At 42.6% G+C, this 22,023-nt stretch overlaps 1 protein-coding gene across 1 annotated transcript in view; it reads right to left on the bottom strand.

Moving 5' to 3' along the window:
- TIAM2 (TIAM Rac1 associated GEF 2) overlaps positions 1 to 22,023 on the bottom strand; it is a 138,255-nt gene that overhangs the window by 86,079 nt on the left and 30,153 nt on the right. Inside the window, exons 6-9 of the mRNA XM_056853270.1 lie at positions 21,696 to 21,842; positions 15,798 to 15,869; positions 4,877 to 5,044; positions 920 to 1,024 (exon numbers count right to left, since the gene is read on the bottom strand). Of these exons, the coding sequence (XP_056709248.1) occupies positions 920 to 1,024; positions 4,877 to 5,044; positions 15,798 to 15,869; positions 21,696 to 21,842 (492 nt within the window). The remainder of the gene's footprint in view (positions 1 to 919; positions 1,025 to 4,876; positions 5,045 to 15,797; positions 15,870 to 21,695; positions 21,843 to 22,023) is intronic.

Raw genomic sequence — 22,023 nt, 5'->3', positions numbered from 1 at the left:
TACATACCCATATATACAGTATATCAAGCCTTCCAAAGGGTACCGTATATTAACAGTCTTTATAACAGCTGAGCATTTTAGATATTTGGTTTTAAGACTGGAGTGAGGCAGTGGCTGCTTTGCTGCAATCAGAGCTGTGTCGGCACCACTCAGGATATGCCTGTGGCCACAGGCGCCCCCCCCTCCTCCTTGCCTCCTACTGACTTCGAGGGGGTGGCTCCAGAATAAGTGCTAAAGAACTGAAGCCCTTTCTTATTACAGCCATGTAACCACTACATTGCCCAGACCTGGATGGCCCAGGCTAGCCTGATCTCGTCAGATCTCAGAAGCTAAGCAGGGTCAGCCCTGGTCAATATTTGGGAAGTCCAGGGTTACTGTGCAGAGGAAAGCACTGGCAAACCACCTCTGTTAGTCTCTTGCCCTGAAAACCCCATAAGGGGTCGCCATAAGTCGGCTGCGACTTGACGGCACTTTACACACACACAACCACTACATTAACAAACTGTGACCAAAGTTATACAAGTTAGATGCGTTATGTCCCTTTTAGTGTAAGCAAAGCCCCAAATGAACTACAGTAGACAGGTCTTGAACAAAATCACTCACAACTGTCTGATTCCCAGGTTCAAATCCCCATTTGGGCATGAAGCTTGCTGGCTGACTTAAGGCCAGTCACTTTCTCTCAGACTAACTTTTCCCACAGGGCAATTTTGAGTACAAAATGGAGAACCACATACTCCCTGGAAGAGGGGCAGGAAATGTACTCAGTCAATATTTGTCTGTTTTTATATTAAGGACACAAGGATGTATTTGTTTATTCAGGGGATTTATATCCAACCTGTCCATTGTAAATAACACACAAGATGACTACAAATAAGGAATCTGACCAAGCAACCTCAAATCTTTACACCATGCCACTTGCCTGGTCTTGTATGTATTCATACGCTTCAGGAGTATAGTGTTCAACATTTTCACCAATAAGCCTTCTAAGTCGTAAGCCATAATGTCTTGGTTCCAGCTGCTTAATCTAAGAGGTAAAAAGAACTTTTTGGTACTCAGAATTTATTTGTACAAGTCCAGATGTCATATATACACATTCCTTCAAGTTACGCAAAGGTAACCTTCAACAAGTCATTTCCTAAATAGCCACCATAAATAAATAAACCTAGCTGTACAATTTTCATACAAGCATAGATTTGGATTGCTTCTAAAAAACCCCAAAGGTTTATAGTGTTACATCCTGTTTATAAAATTAACGGAGTGGTAGGATGTGTAAATAAACTTTATAACTTGTTCTCTTCTTCCTCAGCTTATACAGGCATCCGTTCATTTCTACAGATCTCCCAGATGGTATCGTTCTGCTGAGTGATACATTCACATCTGATGCATAAAATGCATGTGTGCACACAGGCTGTTAAGAGAAGGGTGTTATGTATGGGCTTGGCTTTTACTGCACTTTTTACTGCCAATTTCCTCTGAGATCATGAAACCACCTACTTTTCGCAGCATGTGGTTATATCCAGGAAGCTAAATCACAGAATAGAGAACACTTCCCTCAAGATATTGCCTTCGTATTTTGCAGGGGCTTGCCCTCAAACATTTGGAATACTATTGAGGCTGCACTGATTTTCAACACCAATACAGCAACACAGATCATGTGCACATCAGGACATTTATTTCCCTTTCCACCCAGCGGAATTTCCAGCTGCAATGAACTCAGAAAGATATTTAGCAAACTTGTAATTTAAAATTGTGCTTTTCTCCAGTTTATGACACAGACAACTGGAAGAAGAAAATCTAATGAAACAAGGAGCAAATCAATGTTTGTTATAAAATAATTTCATCATATGTCAATTATCATCAAAACTATCAGATATATTACACAACACAGATAAAAGTTTAAGTCTAGTCCTAGTGCCGTTATAGCTGACACTACTGATACAAATGGAAAACTTATTATTTAAGAAAACTTTGTGAACTTTGATGCTGCAAGCAAAAGTAATTCACAGAAGTGTATCAAAGAAATCTCAGAGTTATGATAACATAAATAAAATGAAAGAGCAACAAAAAAGCAACACACCCAATGTTGTCTGAATGCGCCTTTCTTAAAAACTGCCGCATCCTTAACATAAAGAAACATTTGTGTGCGCTCACAGAATATATTTTGGCTAGGGTTTCCTCTGAATGCTAAGGAGAATTGCCAAGCATACTTAGTATATCACTCTGACTGTTCAACAATACTGTAAGTTATAATATGTTCAGTGACTATAAGTGCACTCACATTTTCAAACAACAGACTACGTGATTAAAAAAAATAGGTTGTATGCACTGTACAGTAGGACAACTGGGTATGTTGCTATTTTTAATGCCATGTATATATTAATCTACATTTTCTACGAGTTGATTCACATTTATTTATACGGGCCATTTAGAAATAATTCCTTCTGATCCAAGATAACGGTTCACAGAATCTAAAGGGCAAGGGGGTTCCATTCACTAAGAGTTGTGCACCTGCTCCCACCCCAGTGCAAGGGGTTAATGGAAGAGCTTCATGGGGTCCAACCCATCTAATTAGAAAAAGATGGCATTAAGAATATAAGAAAAGTCATGGTGGATCAGACCAAGGCCCATCAAGCCCAACAGTCTGTTCACACAGGGACCAACCAGGTGCCTCTAGGAAGCCCACAAACAAGACAACTGCAGCAGCGTTATCCTGCCTGTGTTCCACAGCACCTAACATATTCGGCATGCTCCTCTGATACTGGAGAGAACAGGTATGCACCATGACTAACTTCCATTTTGACTAGGAGCCATAGATAGCCCTCTCTTCCATGAACATGTCCACTCTCCTCTTAAAGCCTTCCAAGTTGGCAGCCATCACCACATCCTGGGGCAGGGAGTTCCACAACTTAACTATGTGTTGTGTTAGAAAGTGACAGCAAAGATCCTCTACCTACTCAGAGTCACACAACTTGAAATGGCTCATGGGAGGTAAGCAGCCAATGCCCCCTTTCACCCTCTAATAATGAGCCAAGAACCACACACCAACATCAATGTACACATACTTCAAAACACTACATTGTGCTAAACAATGAATATTCCCAACACTCACCGGAGAAGTAAGGAAATGTAAGAAAAAAAGAACTAGGAAAGATGTAGCAGAAAGTAGTCAGCATTAAGAGATGTCTTATGGGGGAAAATACATTAAAATATACAGAGTAGAAAGATAAAACATAACAAATGTTTTAATTGACACAAATAAATCAAAATAACTTAAGATCAAATGATGTGATAGCCATTAAGGCCTTTACCCTTGCCAGATGCCAGGCCCTACCATTGGCTGTTTTAGAAGGGAAATATAAGAAGATCCCTAGATCAGAAAGGTTATGTCCGTGTGGAACAGGGGACATTGAAACCATCGAACATGCACTGATATGTTGCCCATTCTACCACGAAGTTCGATCAAAGCTTATTTCCCCTCTACCTGGCAAATTCCCTGATGAGTCAGTTGAGCTTTTGGCAAAGAAGCTCTTATTAGGAGAAGACCCTCAGCTTAGGCTCCAAACTGCCAAGTTCTGCGCTGTTGCTATTAAAATACGCAGAGCTTTATTACAGAATGATTGTTAGAATATTTTACAATTTTATCAATTTTAATACGATAACGTAAACCAGGGGCTGCTTTAATTGACCTTACACCTTTATATGTACAGGCAGTCTGTGATTTTGCAGGGCAAAACCATTGCGTCTGGAAATTGTGATGTGTTGGCACATGATTGGTCAGTCGACCGTATTAATAAGCTTGACTTGATATGATAGCCACTAAAAGAAAGGTTTGATAGTTTTTATGAACAGATATTTTGTGAAGCAGGGGAACAACTGTGATTTCATACATTCTTATACAAATACTTCTCTGTCTCTTGAAGTTTTCCATGTTCAAATAGAAATGCTTTCCCTAAAAATCTTTTCTTCATACATCAGCTGTCTCCTGCCACCTATAGGTCACACAAGGATTGCCTACAAAAACATACATATTTCCCTCCAGTTCATAAATACTAGTTGTTTTAACAGAAATTAAATTCTCAAAACTTGGTGTCCTGAGCTGGATGGCCCAGGCTAGCCCCACTCTGTCAGATCTTGGAAGCTAAGTAGGGTCAGCCCTGGTTAGTACTTGGATGAGAAGCTGTCAAGGAAGTCCAGGGTTGCTATGCAGAGGGAGGCAATGGCAAACCACCACTGTGTCTCTTGCCTTGAAAACCCTGTGGGGTTGCCATAAGTCAGCTGGCTGCGCTGACCCTCCAATCTTAGGATTTAGAAGAACCTCTGCCCTTAAAGATAATCTCATCAAGACAGATATGTATGCACCTATGGAACGTTCTCTAGCTCATTATAACTTATAACTGTTATAAGTTATAATTTATTGCCTTAAGCCCTGAGTGGCAGCCTTTTTTTCTGGCAGGTGTGTCCAGCAACACGCCAGTATATATTTTTGTTTCCCTATGGAGTTGCGTTTGCAAATTGCATAATGAAAATAGAATTATTACTCCAATAGCTAGTCTTGCTTTTTCATTTGTGTACATGAGCCTCGTGTTGCATTTTTCATTAGTCAATACTATTTCAGCATAGGTTTCTCATTACCTGGAGGTTGGCAACCCTATGTGCTGAGCAGAAGTATCATCGATTTGATAAATTGATGCAAGGGAAAAAATTATTATGTAACCATAAGCATTCATTCAAATCCCATGAGATAAATGGCAAGCTGGCACAATATTTTACCTGTCTAGTTGTTAAAGTAATGGGGGCATGCTCAACAGGGAACCAACCTAATTTCTGTACTTTAAAGTGTGATTAACAAGTTACATTACGGTGCAGAATTGTGTACCTTGCATGCCAAAGCCAAAACATCCTCTACTCTGTCTTCTGGCTTGAGAGTTAACATTAGGCCTTGACCATCAGGAAAATGAACACATGTTTGGATGTCCCAGGTATTTTCTTTTACGGTATTCTCTGGCATCGAGTAGTACACGTTTAGAAATTCATCTACTTTCTGCTGGAAAAAAGAAGAAGAGAGGAAGATATGTGCACCCTCTTAATAAAGCAAAGTCACTTAGACCAGCAGTCTTCAACCCATGGACTGGGAACCTCAGGTGAATCAGGAGATCCTGTAATTTTTTTTTGGTGGGGGGGGGATGCTGCTTTTTGGGAAAGACCTCCTACTAGTGCATATGCACTAGCCACATCTCCTGTCACTCCTTGCTCAAACACAGATAGAAGCAAGAGTAAGATGAGGTCACTCAGCAGCAAAGAGGATGAAATTTTAGCACATGCAAGTTCAGAAAGACATGGACTCTTCATCTTCCTGTCACATTGCTGTGGTGTCATATGATATCCTGCCAGGTGCTTGCAGCTCACTGGGTCCCATGCTTCTCCTTACGATAAAGGTGGGTCCCAGTTCTAGAATGATTAAAGACCACTGGCATAAACAGCATTTGCTACTGATATTTTTTTGATCAACAAAATATCTATGCATATAATAATTTATATATACAGTTTCCTTCTCCAAGCACTCTTGGCCCTTTGGTCCCTTTAAACCCGTGTTGGCGAACCTATGGCACGGGTGCCACTTCCGGCACTCGTAGCCCTCTCTGCCGGCACGCGCGGTTCCTCCAAGCCGCTGGCCTTTCGGCTCTGCCCTGCCCCGGATGGGGGAGGCTGTAGCCCAGGGGTGGGGAACCTCCGACATCATTGGCAGTGGCCCCCGGACTCTCCCACAGAAGCTGCCGCCATTGCCGCCACTGGAGCGTGTGTGGCCGGCCAGGTGGGTGGGAGAGCGGGGAACAGAAGCCGAGCGCCCACACTCGGCATGGCCGGCGGCTTCTCCGGCGCCCTCTGGGCCTGTGCGGGTGGAGGGGCGTGGCTGGCCGGTGGGTGCGAAGGAGGCGTCCTCTGCCCTACCCTGCTCGCCTCTCACTAGCCTGCCGCCACCGCCACGCCCCACCGAGTGGCAAATCCAAGGCAAAACCTCCCATGCATAAATGGCCTCTTTCTTTTTCTGTCTCCCTCTGTCCTTTTCTTTCCCTACTTTTCTTTCTCTCCCTTGCTCCATTTCCTTCTCCCTTTCTCTCTCTTTTTCTTTCTTTCTCTCCCTCCCTCCCTTCCCTTTCCTTCTCCCTTCCCTTCTTTCCTTCCTTCCTTCTTTCCCTCCAGCGGCTTCTCCGGCGCCCTCTGGGTCTGTGCAGGCGGAGGGGCGTGCAGTCCTATTCCACCTTTGAAGTGCCCACAAGCCATCCTCCAAACACCTTTCCATTTGTCTTGATATGTAGAGAGAAAACACTAAGGAACTAGTTGCCAATCTCCAGGTACTAGCTGGAGATCTCCTCCTATTACAAGTGATCTCCAACCAATAGAGATCAGTTCCCCTGGAAAAAATTGCCACTTTGGCAATTGGACTCTATGGCACTGAAGTCCTTCCCCAAACCCCGGCCTCCTCAGGCGCAAAAACCTCCCACTCATGGCAAAGAGGAACTTGGCAACCCTAGCCTCTCCCTCTGGGCCCCCTCTGGGGGTGGTATTCAGGTTAAATTGCCGCATTGGCACTCGGCGATAAATAAGTGGGTTTTTGGTTGCAGTTTGGGCACTCGGTCTCTAAAAGGTTCGCCATCACTGCTTTAAACAATGCCATTTTCTGCTATATTAGGACTGTCAAGGCCATCCCTACCTAGACTACCCAGTCCAGCTAATCCACTAACTCTCAGGGATGAAATCCTGAACTATATGCTCTCTAGCTCCTGTCGGCTTTCTCAAGATAGAGACAGTTTGTTGAGAGTGGGCCAGCAGCCTGGTTCTATTAGGTTCAAGTGGAGTTCTCATCTTTTATACAGGATTAGCTTGGCCCAAAACATTACCCACTGCCTAACAATCCTAAACCATTCCTCCTAGCACCACTGTCTCATCCACGTAGAGATTCCAGAACAGTCAGCAGTTTACTGCATGACTTTCATTCTGAAGTTAAATAAATTTTCAGATTTGCTTACTATCGCTGAATACAATCCTTACAGATTACTAATCTGTAATCATTACAGATTGCAAATTATAAAGATTCCTTTGTTACTAAAAGTTGTTTTAGACGCCATCCAGGTTCCAACAACACAGAATAATGGCTTACCCACAAAATAATGTTTTGCATAACAGACGATTAACCCACTTTGTGAAAGGTCCCTTTACCAGATGACCACCCTACACAATAAACTTCAGTCCTCATGATAATATACCTACATAATTCATGCTCCAAAGGAGAGTGAGGAATGTAAGGCATGATTCAGAGAAATGCAGGGATATTCTTGTCCCATTGTAACATTAGTGGGACAGGTTTACAGAAACAACCTTAAGGCACACATTTCAAAGAGTCCTGAGGTCACTTCACACAATTCCCACATAAATTTTACGTGCTTATATGCAATGATCTAGTTATACACATATAAGCAACTGTGGGGATCATATGATCTATAAACACACAAAATTAATTTTACATAAAACAGAAGCCCGGCCTCTAAATGTGGTTCAATTTCGTCTTTCAAGATTTGGTAACAGCCTCTTTTCAAAATTTGAGCAAATACATGTGCTTTCTTGTATAAGTTTATGCAGAAGCTAGAAAACAATGAATAAAATTATGCAGTTTATATAGCTGTAGATGCAATGATTTTAAGAAGTTCACACTTCTTTAAACATTTCATCAGCAGAGGGCACCGTAGTGTAATACCACCTGGATAAGGAAATTCACTATGTGAAATATTAGATTTAAGATTTCCATTTTATAGCACTCTAACATTACGATAGCAGATATATCTGGCAAAGCCACCCACTTTCAAATATAGACTATAACAATAGAAACGACGCAACCAACACACTTTACAGAAAAGGTACCCAATGTAATAAACCCAAGAAAGGATGAGCCAACAAAAAACAGAACCCAGCAACCCTTTGAACATGGGACTAAATTCCTGCAAAGTTCGATAATGAAGCATCTGCACTGTACAAGTAATTTCTTAGTGTAACAGTCCAAGCAGGAATCATGTAGAGATGGATTGCCTGGTCATATCTATCTGAACTGTAAGCAAAGAAAGTTAGCTCTATATAGCTGGCCGGTTTTAAAGTTTCAAAATGAAGTGTTAGATGGAGGACTGTGCATCTCCTCTGCCCTTGGCAGCAAGACAGTGCCAGAGATCGAAGGCTGCTTTGGGTTGGCTATAAAAATGACATGGACCAAATCTGATAATTAAAAAAAAAAAAAACCTAGTCATATATCAGGAACCCAAGAAGCAGGATGGAAAACTCTCCTAGAGAAAGTAATCTCTCCCCCCCCCTTTTTTTTTCCTTCAAGGTTCCAGCAGTAGTGGAGTGGGGCAGCAGCCGGTAGCCAAACTTTTTCTAGAGCGAGTTTGAGTAAGCAAGCACTAACTTAGGCTGCATTTACACACCAATGTTAAGTAACATTAAACTGAAATGAGAATGAATCCAGCTTGTTACCAGGCTCACGCATACACCTCACTCGTCACCCTTCTTATGTGTATTCTTAAGCCTGCTTTGCTGCAAAATTTTGGGAAAGCCTGGATGGCTGCCACGTGGGTGTGAAAATTCAGATTTTCCCACCCATATAGTAGCTATTATCCTTGGCACTGTCCCTACAGTGGCCATTTCCCTCCTCTGCCACCAGGGGGCTATTTTTTTGTAATCAACAGTTGAATATCTTATCAACATAGCACTGTACCAATAGTGCAACAGGTCTCCTGAATTCCCAACTTTCATTAAAAAATACGTATCTAGCCCTTTGCATTCAGGAGGTATAAGGGGAAAGGCATATCTCTGCAACCAGAGACTTACCTTTATATTAATGAAAATGAAAGCTGGGATTCAAAGAATGTGCTACACATATTGTTACAACGTTATATTAATATAATGTTATTCAACAGCCAATTTAAAAAAATTGTAAGAGTCGCTGTGGTTTGGGGAGGGGGATGGCTGATGCTGGGGGACTAAGACAGGAAAACTGTGGGGAAACCTGCCATATGGAAGCTGTATTGGCAGCTGCAGCTCCAGCAGCCATGGGAAAACCACACAAACCTGTCCCCCTATGGAAACCACCTTCATTCATCATGTTGTGCATGAGATGGAAGGAAGGGAAACGCATGCACACGTTCAACAAACTGGGTTCATGGACATCAGTTTAACGCTGGTTATAAGCAGGCATGCAAGTTGTGTTCCCCACTCTTCAGCTGGCAAACCTCCCTTCTCGCCCAAAAAAAACCCAAGGACATTTTTTTAATTGTTTGGGTTACGCTGGATCCAAAGCTCCTCCACACTCAATTTATGCTTCTGTCCGGCCAAAATGTTGAACAAATGTATAATGATTATTTCTAGGCCAAGGCTGCTAAGTTCAAATTAGAGATGGGAAACACCTTCATAGACAAATTATTCAGCACGTGCTACTGAAGAAAAATATAATTCTAGCTCAACGCCAGCCATTTAAATTGTGGCTGAAGTGGTCTGCACACATTTCTTCTTTCATGCACACAGCAGGATTGAATTCTTCCTGGTTAGGAAAGCCTTAAATCAGAATACAGGTGCCTAGCCAAACTGATATTTGTCCCAAACTGATATTTTGTTATATTAATATAACAAAAACAAAACAAACAAACAACCCTAGGATTTAAAATTAGATATTAGACCATGGCTGAGAGCCAGCGGGGTACAGTGGTTAAGAGCAGTGGGCTCCAATCTGGAGAATCGGCTTTGATTCCCCACTCCCCCACATGAGCGGCGGAGGCGAATCTGGTGAACCGGGTTGGTTTCCCCCTCCTATACATAAAGCCAGCTGGGTGACCTTGGGCTAGTCACAGTTTTCTTAGCCCTCTCTCAGCCCCACCGATCTCACAAGGTGTCTGTTGTGGGGAGAGGAAAGGAAGGCGATTATAAGCCGGTTTGATTCTCCTTAAAAGGAAGAGGAAATAAGCATATAAAAACCAACTCGCCCTCCTCTTCATCTTCGGAGCAGGTTTGGGGGAGAAAACACGCTCCCCTTTGCCAGACACTTGGCAGTCAGACATAATGAGTGGAGTGGGGGGCACTGACCTCCTCCAATAACATTTTTCTTGCCTAACAGTGTCACAGTCATAAATCTCTACAAGCAGCAAACAGTGTTTTTAGGTTCACCATGACTGTAGATGACTTTTTAAAAAAGGTTTTGGCAGTTTGATGGAAACACCCTATGTTTAATTTTTTTTTTCAGTGGTTGTGTTCAAGTGATGGTTGTTTCATCCACATTTTCCATCTTAGAAACGAAAGGGTTTTTTTTTCCAGCTTATGCCTGTGCAGTGACTAATACCACAATAACTTTATTCATTCAGTGCCACACAAAACTTTGACAGCACATTCAGTTTTCCAGACACATATGCCAGGGCTGTAGACTGTAGCATGTTATACCATGGTGTTGCTTGAAGAGCAGTTGGTTACTTCATGGTTTTCCTGCCTTTGTTTGTCACTATTTTCATATGAAACACCTCCAAAAACCTGCATGGAACATTTAACGGGGTTGTGCTTCACTGAACTCATCGGGAAGTCTCTTGTAAAGGTCTGGTTTTATTTTTTTTCCCTTCAAAATTTCCTAATAAAATAGGCTTATTTCCAACCTCAACGGTTTTGCAAGCTATGATGAATCACTTCTTCAGCCGTTGGATAAGGCACTAAAACTCTAGAAACCTCTGCAAAGCTACAGATGCTGCTACTCAACTCCTTTGAAAGTTTACAGGGACAGGGTGCTGGGTCTTATTAATGTAGCTGACATAAGGCTAGCAGCTCGTACAGGAAAGCAAGTTCCACCAAAGAGACAACTTGCCTCAAATCCAGTCTCATTATAAATTATCAGTTTTCCATCTGTTCTCCGAACTGCTGGGCTTGTGATCAAAAACTTTTTTAAAAATACGGAGTTTGTGTGGCCATGGTTGTTGTCAGGGTGGAAGGGGACCATGACGGGAAATCAAGGCTTACCATTCTGAGACAAATGACAAACTTTCCCCCAAAAGTTTTAAAAGGCTATCACTGTACATTTAGACTTACTGGTCTTGCTTAAATACCAGAGTCACATGAATCCAAACAGCCAGAGGCACAAGACGTTCAGTCATTACCTGCTAAACTGTTTGGGGGAGTTTCCTAACTGACACTGATGATGCATATTTTTAATAAGTAGTTTTAAATTGGATCATAATTTTTTTTTAAAAAACGATCTACTGCCAAAAAAAACCCAACAGCCCCAAAACCAAAGAGCATGAGGTATCAAGGTGTACAGCATTTTAGCGATTATGAAAAATGGAAGGATTCCTACTTTTTTGCCCCCCAAAACAGATACATTTTTGGAACGGTTTTTGTGGACTGAGCTGCCTACGTTTATTTTTTCTGTTTCGGAAGTGAAAAATCTAGTTGGTCATAGTAAAGAAGTAGTGCCTGACTTTTCTGGATTTTTTCCCAAAAATATGGTGTGGGGTTTTGTTTTGTTTTTGTGGGGCAGTACAGCTGCCTACAAAGTTTAAGTCGTGCAAGACTTCTATACTATGACTAACTAAAATGTCACAAAACAGTAAGCAACCTTTGAGTTTTCAAGGCCAGATGCCAGATACAGGGGAAAAAAGAATGGGTAAGAAAAAGATATTCAAGACATGATGGAAAACCGCTAGCCTGAAACTTCCAGGTTCTTAAAATGGGGCATAGAAAGTTTTACAGACCTAATAAGATCACATTATGGTCAGTACAAACATGCCTCTGCTGGGAGAAGGGTGTGTGACTTATTTTCCTGCTTCTCTGTCCCAGTAGCCTGCACAAAGCTATGGGTAGCAATAGCTTTGTGCAGGCCCATTGCAAACATTCATGGGAAACTGAGTTTCCCCACAAGTCTTTGGGGAGGAAGCGCCCATTACAGACTATGAAAAAGTAAGTTCTTTTAAAATTCTCCCGGGGGGGGGGGGCATTTTTTGAGGTAGCATCACCAAATTTGCAGTGTAGTTGCAAGGGACTCTCCTCGCATGAACCCCGAAGTTTGGTAAAAGTTGGGCCAGGGGTCCATTTTTATGGGGTCCTGAAGGGGTCGACACCCTCCATAGAAAAGCATTGTAAACTTTACCATGCTTTTCTACGGAGGGGGGTGGGCAACCCCCTTCAGCACTCCATAAAATTGGACCCCCTGACCCAATATCCACCAAACTATGGGGTTAATGCAAGGGGAGAGTACCTTGAAGCAACCCTGAAAATTTGGGAATTTTACCCACAAAAATACCCCTACAGGAGCTTTGAAAAAAGCCCCATAGACTAAAATGGGCCCAATTTTTTTTCAGTAAATCCAGAAATAAAACAGAATACCCTTTACCAGTAAGGGTATTCGGCTTTTCCCGGGTTTACTAAAAAAAAAAAAAAAAAAGATCCCAATAAACCGAACCCAAAATTTACCAAAAACATTTTTTTGCGCAACACACGATGTCTGCAATGCATCCTAACCTAGAAGTGTCAGTCCAGAAATTGCCCATCTAGTGCTAAACACATTCTGTAATGGCTGTTTATACTTGCATACTATTTTGTGTTATTTTACTTGGTCCTAATAAAAAAAGGTATTACACAACTTTTGTTTCACTCACTTTTAAAAAGACTTTTATATTGCACAAACCTATTATAAATGAACATGAACTATGCATATCCTGTGTTTGCTGTGGTGTTGGAGGGTTACAGAAACCTGTAGCATTTACTTAAACCTCCTTCCCCCGCCCCCAACACCCTAGCCCCTCACTGTTCCAGGGAAAAGATATGAAATGCCAATCGTTTCAGATAAATGACTGGCTATAAATATTGAATAGAGTATTAGCTGACTGATTAAACTGATTTGGATATTCACAACAAGCCTGGACTTGCTGTATCAGCATTAAGATAGAATTAAGAGGGAAAAATAAGACGGCGTATATTGGAAAGTAAATATAATATTAAATACAAGTATTACTTAATGGAAAAGATATAAGATAAGCACACGCTGGAAAATGAATCGGATTTCACGGTTTCAAATGTTTATTTATCCCTCTTCTTTTGAGTATTATCAATATGTGAAAAATCATACGGAAGGTAATTATTAGGAAGTCAAGTATTTAATGTATAAAATGAGGACAAGTATACAGTTATAAAGTAAAAGTATACTAGTGTAAGCTAAGAAAGCAAACGGAATGTAGCAACATTATTTTTCCTTTTGGAGTATTGTTGGGTAGGGCGGACTCCCCCCCTTTCCCCCCCTCCCTCCTTTTTTTCTGTACCCATGCTTCCTATCTAATGTGTGAAGCAGGCTCCTACATTTCTCCCCTATGACAATCCCCAGCCACATTGCGTTGGCTTACCTTACCCTTCTGGAAGAAAGCCACTGACAGTGAAATCCTATGCAGAGTTACTTCAGTCTAAATGCACTGAAATCAGTGGGTTAGACTGAAGTAACTCTGCATAGGATTGCACTGTCAAAGCTCAAGAAAAATCTGCACAGGAACTGTCATCTTTATAGCATTGACTTTCAGAAATTAGAAAATAAACTAAAATAGAAAACAAATATATAAACTGCAGAAAACTAGTCACCTCCGCCTGGAATTGTGTGAACATTGCAGCATGCCTGGCCCACACTGGTGGAGACAAGCAGGGTAACAGTAGAAGCTCTGATTGGGATGTATGTAGCTTGCGTTGGACCAAACACACTGAATGACCATATCCAGGTGTAGGCAGTAATTAGGGCCAGAGGCAAGAAGCATGGCCAGTAGGCCAATCCAAGGTCAAGGATAGTTTCTTCAGAGTCCAAGGCAGCAAGAGAGGGCAGTCCAAGCCATGAGTCAGGCCAGGTCCAAAGTAAACAAGTTATCAGGAGGCTGATACATAAGTGGTGGCAACGAGTTGCTCCCACGACAGCCGTGCTTTGCTGGCTGCTTAAATAGACACCTATCTTGCTCGATAGATAAGCCAGCTGTTGCTAATTAGACTGTTCTGGCATTCCAAGCCAGGTGGAATGATTCAGCCCTGTTTGGCCTCATCACTGCTGTCAGGGAGTGTTCTATGCTGGGCTTGCAACCATGCACTCAGCTGTCTATCCTGAATTTCTTTTTTGGAGCAGTTTCTTCCTTCTTTGTTCCAAAGGTTTCAGCGACCCTAAAGGTGAAGCTGACTGTTGCTGAGTTTCAGGCATGGCTGAGGTCCCTGAGCTGGAGGGCTGTCGGCTCAATGAAACGGCTTCTTCCTGTGGCTGTTCCTCTGTTCTCAGCTGCTCCTCTGTTCTGAGGCTGACTCCCTCCACTACTTAAACAAATATTACAAGTACAATACCCTTTCTTGGGAGGGGAGATTTCTATACAAATCTCCCTGTGACTTCCTACCATTGCTTCTCACTTAGAATTGATTACAAGCTACATTATTAAGTAGTATTAAGATCATATGAGACATTTATATCTTAATACAAAGATATTACAGAGACTGTGTAGACCCAGAGGAAACTCTGGGAAGGGCAGCCCTTCTCTTATTAACTGTGCAGCCAATAGAACACAGAGGGAAAAGCAAACATTGCATTAAGCTAGTAAGGTACTGAACAACATTCTTCCACATCCCCACATCTTCCACATCCCATGAGAATAGCATCTCCCCAGGTCTGCTCACAAAGTATTGATCAGAGACTGGATACTGGAATACCCAACAACAATGCCTGTGTCTGTACATTTCTGATTTAAAAACACCGAACTGACAAGGAGTAAAGCCAAACCTGAACTAAACCCAAGATACCCAATTCCTAATTTGCCACTGCAACCACCAATTTATGTGCCTGTAGGGCAATAAAGACATTAAAATAAAGAGATCAGGTTGGGAAAGGAATCTCTTCTAATACTGGGGGAACAAGAAGAGATATCCATCCCAGAGATACTAGACACTGCTATTTTGTCCAGTGTTGAGAATCCAACATCTGAAACTTACCAGTACACAGCTGTAGCTTGGTCCAAGTTTAACTGGCTTTCCTAGGGTTCTCCAGTCCACTTACACAAGAACCATGTTGAAATCCAGTTTTGGCTCAACAAAAATGGCAGTCTAAATGTAAGAATCTCAATGCCAGCCTGCAATGGTTTTCGAATGTGTTCTGGATAACCCTGGGTTGCTCAGAAGCTTTATCAGGAGTTCCTGATAAAGACAGCTTGCCCCACCCCAGAGCTGATTTCCCCTGTAATGTATGGCATAACAGGCATCATAAGACAGACAGTGCAAGTGATTAAAATGAATGGGCTGACAGGACTCTTTAGGATTGCACTGTGCCTGAATCCTCTGCAAATCACATAGATTCCCATGGCAAGCACTCAAGAGTTGTTTGACCGACAAGGTCAAAGCAGAAACAGTCCTTTGAAGGTAGAAAGGTTTGAAAACCACTGTTACACAGAAACACAGAGGTTGAGCCCTCCTCCTGGGGATGTGGCCACCTCCAGGTCAGACACCAGCCTGTGTGTCTTAAGTAAAAATGTAAAATTTGAACAACATCCACGGTGCAAAGTAGTGTGACAACACCCCACTGAGGCAAGAGATACAAATAAATATTTAAGTGCCTCCTGTGAACCCTTTCAGAACCTTGTGAGGGGAAAAGTAGTATTTTTTCCTCTCCTTTAGAGATAGGTCAAACACCAACTTTCCTCCTGCTTTATATTTTTCATATGACATGAACCAAGAAATGCATTAAGTCAGTGCCCAGAGCAAAAGTTAGTTTATCTTACCTCAGCAGAATTACTGGAATTTTGAGGTAGCTGAGTTCCAGTAAAGTCATGACCACCAGCTGAGTCAAAAATCTAATTAAAAGAAATGCATAGGTTAAAGTATAAACTCCACATTGTGTGGTATAACTTTTGTAGGCAAACAAAGAGGAAAAGATACAGAACTACAGACAGGTAAAGCTGAACAACTACAAAATATTTAATCATATATTTCTCAAGTGGGATCTGTGTTTGTAGATATCTCAGGGACCTAAATGGGAGAAAGGGCAGTGTAGACCATTACAGAAAAACAGCAGCCCCAACTCCCCGAGACCCTTTCCAGGCAAAGGTTTTACAAAGCCATGCTGCTGGAGAATATCAATTCACTGTTTATCAAACAAATTTATTTACCAAACTAAAATTATCAATAGCAGGTTCTTTATTATTCTGCTATGACATCTCGCTCTTTTATCCTCCCATGACTTTAGAATATGTGATCAAGTGGACAACCATTAAACAGCAATACAATCCTTTAAAAAGTCCCCCCCTTTTCCCCATTTTCTAAGGAAATAAGAAAAGAAAAATAAACAGAAGTACAAAATATTTGTGCAGTACTACATAAATTTATTAATGAAGTTCTCAAACAGCCAAGATCTTCTTTCAGAATTTGAATCTGAGTAGCAACAGCTAATCCATACAGTGACGTAGAGTTCTCTCTGCTGGACAAGACCCCTATCTCCATTTTGGGGTATTCGTCACCAACAGCTTTTTAAATGTATAGTATTTAAGTGCCGGTGCCCTTATAAGATTCCTGATCTCTTAATCATGTTTCAGATTTAGGGAGCTAGCCACAAGACCAAATGCTTCTTCCCCATCCCTTCCCTGTTTGAATGAATTTGTATTACCAGCCCCTTCCTCTACAATGAACACTGGCCAAATGTTGAAGCTAGTTTTAAACCTTACACACTTTCTAATACTCTGAATGGTAAATTAGTAGTGGGGGAATTTCTGAAACTGTCTATTGACAGCAGAACTATTTTTTTCCCCATGTGACTTGATAACGGAGCTTGTGATAAAGTGCATGTGAGAAACTGCAAGAGATAATGTTACTATTTTTTGTGTTTTACTTTCTGATTTGCTCCTGATTATTGGCTTTATCTTACTAAATATCATTAGTTATGGAACTGAATTTGGGGTTTTAAGCGATTCACTGGGTTTATGACTGGGGAGATTCTCGCTCATCACTGTTAACAGGCAACTGAGCTGTTTCCCACAGCGTCCTTTCCTAAACCCAGGCAGATAGACAGCCACAGAGGCACAACTTTATTGTGTGGGAATAGCTCCATGAATGTTCGAGGTGTGTGAACAGCAGAAAGGTTTCTCAAGGCTTTGCGAGAAATATGGCTCAGACTCCCACTTGACCCTCTGCACATCTAAACATATTCGTCTGCAATCGATTTTTACTTTGTAGGCTTAGTAAGGGCTCTTTTGTAAGGCCACATTTTCCACCAAATCATCTTGAAAGTCAGCCCCACATGGAGTGAGTTACATAATCGTCTGATATTAGACCTTGCTTAGTTAAAAGCATTCCCCCCCCCACATCGGATTTGGAAACACAGGACAGAGTAACATCAACTCCCTTGCTGCATTTCATGCTTGCCACATGTTTCTGCAGAATATTTTTTCAACTCTGCTTTACTGTGCCCCATCAGTGATACTTAAATTACCATGTTTATGGCCTTTTCAATCAATTTGCCACTACAAACATCACAGGAATAGATAACAATCTTAAGGACCCACATATAATGTAGCTTCCCATCTCTTCCATTAAGTAACTGATTGGGAGTAATCTATTTAAAAAGTCATGCCCCTTTTATTAATGTCCACAGCAGAGACTGTACCAGTTCTGGATTCACAGTCATCATACACAATTAGGTCTGCTACAGGAGATAATAAACTTTGTATTTGGTGCCATTATCCTACATATTGATTTATCTCATTATTATCCTCTCCTTCTTTCAAGGAGTTCAAGGAGGCAAACATAAAATTCCCTCCCTCCTGTCAGCCCAGGTGTAGGTGCACATTCCATTTGGCACCAGCCTAGCTTTGTTTTTTGGCCCAAAAAATAACCGTTTAAAATGATGTCGTCAATCAATGGGAAAGCAGCTACAGAATAGACTCTGTAGTGGACAAACATTTCCAAGAATGCCACGCTGATAAGAGATCTCCAGGATGTTCTCATCCCTTTTCCCACCCAACACCGCTGTTCAGATGCCTGCCGGGGCAGCCACTTGGCCTCGGTGACTTGGCCTTCTCATCAGCACCTACACGCAGGGTTCCCAAGTTCGCTCGTGATTCAGTACCGTGCCACCCTTCTTGAAAGTTCCCTCTTTATTTGTTAGTGACTCAGTGCAGCAAGTAAGGGGAGCTGACCTAAATATTTCAAGGGATACTTGCTAAATGTTTCAGTTGTATGAGGTTTGAAGAGAGGCTTGGATTCCACCTAGACATTCTGCAGGTGGAAGGGGTGGACACAATTTCTGCTAATTCTCCCACAGCAGACTACCAACTCTCCCAGAACTATTCCTGAGGGTCCCTCCACCCACCAGAAGCAGCATTTCGGGGAACTTTTGGAGTTGCAGAGAGAGGAGTAGGCAAGAAATCTGTGCGCCACAGAGATTTTTAGGTGGGACCCAAGGAATGGTCTTGAATGGTTTGCAAAACTAAGACTGCTCATGTTGGAGAGTGGGGGCAGTGAATGATTATCATACACTGTGTACAAAGGAGACCAAAGAATAATTCCTGCCACATGCTTATATCACTTATATTTCCATTGAAATATTATGGAACATTATGGCATCTGCATGAAAATCCCAAGGTATCAGTGAGGACCCACTGCATTCACTTCCCTGGATTCAAGCCAATGGCTAAGAAGCAAAAAAAAGGATGCAATACTGCGTACAGACTCCCAAGCATCTTTTTTTTTCTTTGTAAATAGCTGGAACACAAGCACCCAAACTCAGACCAGGATCACATGGGTGGGGTGCATGAAGTTAAACCTGTCACTCCTGTATGTTTGCTTCAAGGGCAGGAAATCAATGTATGTTTGCTTCAAGGGCAGGAAATCAGCACTGGAAGAAGGATTAAACAGCGGCTGGACAAACACTTGTCAGGGGTGCTCCAGGCTGATCCTGCATTGAGCAGGCAGTTGGAATAGATAGCCTGTATGGCCCCTTCACACTCTAGGATTCTATTCTATGATTTACATCCCCACCCCAATCCAAATCCAAACCAGAATCCTACACACAATTTAAAAGGCTGCTTTAACTCCCAGTATCTTGTTGTGTTTGGCTTGGAGATATTTTGGTCCAAAACTTTTCAGCGTGAAAGAAGCCTGTTGATAAGTAGCACAGGCAATCCAAGTCTAACCATGCATTCCTGAGATGCAGGTGTGCGGGGACGGCAGGGAAGAGGTGCAGTTGCGCCTCCTCCTAAGCCATTTCCCGCACGCCACCAGGATGCAAAAAGCCTTTAAAAGGCTTTTTTTCATTTTCAACGGGGCTAAAAGCCCCATTGAAGACAGCGAGGCTGCACCTGCTAAAAAGCTAGTGCAGCAACACTGCCCTGGCCACTGGTGTCTGGGGCCGAAAGGGCATAGGGAGCTGCCTAATGGCAGCTCCGCCCCCTGCCCCAGGAATGCCCCCCCCCCCGCGCCGGCACCGCAAGTCTCCGCTGTGGCCTGCGCCACGGGAAGACTTCACAGGTGGAGGGGTGAGACGCAGCTCAGCGGCGCTCAAGCGCTGACGGAACTGCCCTCGTTGCCAGTGTAAGTGCGTCTTGTCCCATGATAAGATGCACTTACACTGGCAGCGAGGTCACACCGCCTCCTGAGAGGATTTGCCCCCCCTCAGGAATGCATGGTTAATCTGGTACATGTTGGTGCATAGCTGACACTGCAAAGCATTCTGCTAAATTACAGTTTAAATAAATAAATGTTGATTGGACTGGAAATTCCTATACATCACAGAATGAGCAAGAGGGACAAAATGAAAACATTTCATCCCTCTAATGGAGCAGAGTGTTAAGCTACACTACTGCAGTCCAAAGCTCTGCTCACGACCTGAGTTCGATCCCGATGGAAGTCGGTTTCAGGTAGCCGGCTCAAGGTTGACTCAGCCTTCCATCCTTCCGAGGTCGGTGAAATGAGTACTCAGCTTTCTGGGGGGTAAAGGGAAGATGACTGGGGAAGGCACTGGCAAACCACACCGCAAAACAGTCTGCCTTGGAAACATCGGGATGTGACGTTACCCCATGGGTCAGGAATGACCCGGTGCTTGCCCAGGGGACCTTTACCTTTAATGCTCTTCTATTATAATTCCCCCATCGCATGTAAATATGAGACTTCTAATTATCTACAGGCATCTGAAGAAGCACATCTTTATAGATCCACAGTAGTGAATCAATATGCTAAGCGTCAGACTGTAAAAGTACCCCTTTAACCTTTTAAAAAAAGACATATTAATCTGCAGCATTAAAACTGTATCATGAAAAGGAAAATAAAATTATCTTGGGCTGAAGACTTTGAGCAATGTTCAGTTGCTAAGATACTACAGTGTTATATTTGATAAATGATTTAGCCCAAGAGGCAATAATCAAACATATCAACTAAACCTGCAAAATTTGGCTTCGTAATAAATTGAAGCCTTCTGGAAGAATAGCTATGAAAAAGCTAAATAGAAATCTCTCCTCTGCTCAATGCAAAAATGTCTGTCACTTAGAAAACCACAAGGTGCCAGTAATTTATAGTTATAGTAAACTTGGTCAAGCTGGGCTTTTTCTTTCAGTGTTCCATTACATTTCTGGAACTAAGAAGAAACAATCTATATGTCACTGGTGAATTCACAACCAAAATACAATTTTACGTTACTTGTATTAGCTATGTTCTCTTGCATAACCTTTTGTTTTTCTTTCATTGCCTAATAAGTGATCCTATGCTTTTGGAGATCCTTCAACACTTAACAGCGCATTCCTGAAATGCGCCCGTGGCCCGACCCAAAGGCCTTAGGAGGCCGACAAAGGCTTCCACTGGCGCAGGGGCCCACATCACCGGCGCCCGGAAGGCGCACGCTGGCGTGAGTTGCCCCAGCGCAGGTGTGCAGGCCCAGCCACCGGTCCCCAGCCACAGCTGTGGCAGCGCTGGGCCTGGATGCTGCGCAAGCCTCCCACTGGCCTCTGGATGCCGGTACAGCATTATCTTCTCAGGCTGGTAGCAGCTCTCCAGGGTCTCAGGCAGAGGTCTTATACAACAGCTCTACCTGATCCTTTCAACTGGAGATGCCGGGGATTGAACCTGGGACCTTCTGCATGCCAAGCAAATGCTCTGTCTTTGAGCTACAGCTCCTCTCCTACGTGGAAGTAGGCAGGCCTGCATAGAAATAGAGACAGAAGCCTAAGCTTTGTTTCCCCAATTACTGGTAGTCAGTCTGCCCTGCAGACAGAGTGGAGAGAGAGAGACAAAGGGAGAGACTATGGCTTCACCTGATACTTACACACTCAAAACCAAATGAGATGTGAGAGATCAGTGAAGAAAAGATGTTTCCAAGAGAACACCCAATCCAGGCCCAGACATCTCTCAGTGGCGATTCTCATAACTATCTCTGCCATGGTGACTGCTGAAACTCTCAAAACCATCTCAGAGGCAACTACCCAAACCATCTCTTGCACTTGTAATACCCATATGCTAGGGTAAAGAGGATAAGTGAATGCCTGCTGGTATGCAGAGAGAGCAGTTTTCCCCACACCACTGTTTGTGAAATAAGCCTATTCCTACGCTAATCAACTAATGCGAACAACTATTTCATCACTGGCAAGTTAATTTTAGCTTTAAAAAATAGAATTAGAACAAACAGGGGTGGGGAGAACCTGTGTTATCGATGGCCTTTTCTCCTTTGCCTTTCTTGCCAGGGTGTCCAGACCCTTCAGGGAGGAAAACAAACCCTTCTTACTCCACACTCTCTGGGACAGAGACAGCGTTCGCTTCCTAAGAGCAGCCTCATCCCTGGAACAGACCTAACAGAAGCGAGAGACAAAGAAGAATCTCAGTACAGACATTTTACATTATGAAAAAAAAAGAGAGCGAAACAGAGCTACAAAGAAGGAAGAAATAAAAGATGTTCTGGTTCATCTCCGAAACAACAACCAGGTCAGACACTTTTTAAAAAGGACAAGTTATATAGTCATAACAGACTAT

This window comes from Euleptes europaea, chromosome 7 (assembly GCF_029931775.1).
Source record: "Euleptes europaea isolate rEulEur1 chromosome 7, rEulEur1.hap1, whole genome shotgun sequence".
Classification (NCBI taxonomy): Eukaryota; Metazoa; Chordata; class Lepidosauria; order Squamata; family Sphaerodactylidae; genus Euleptes; species Euleptes europaea.
Note: the sequence above shows the minus strand (reverse complement) of the source record. Positions and strands in the feature narration are given on the sequence as shown.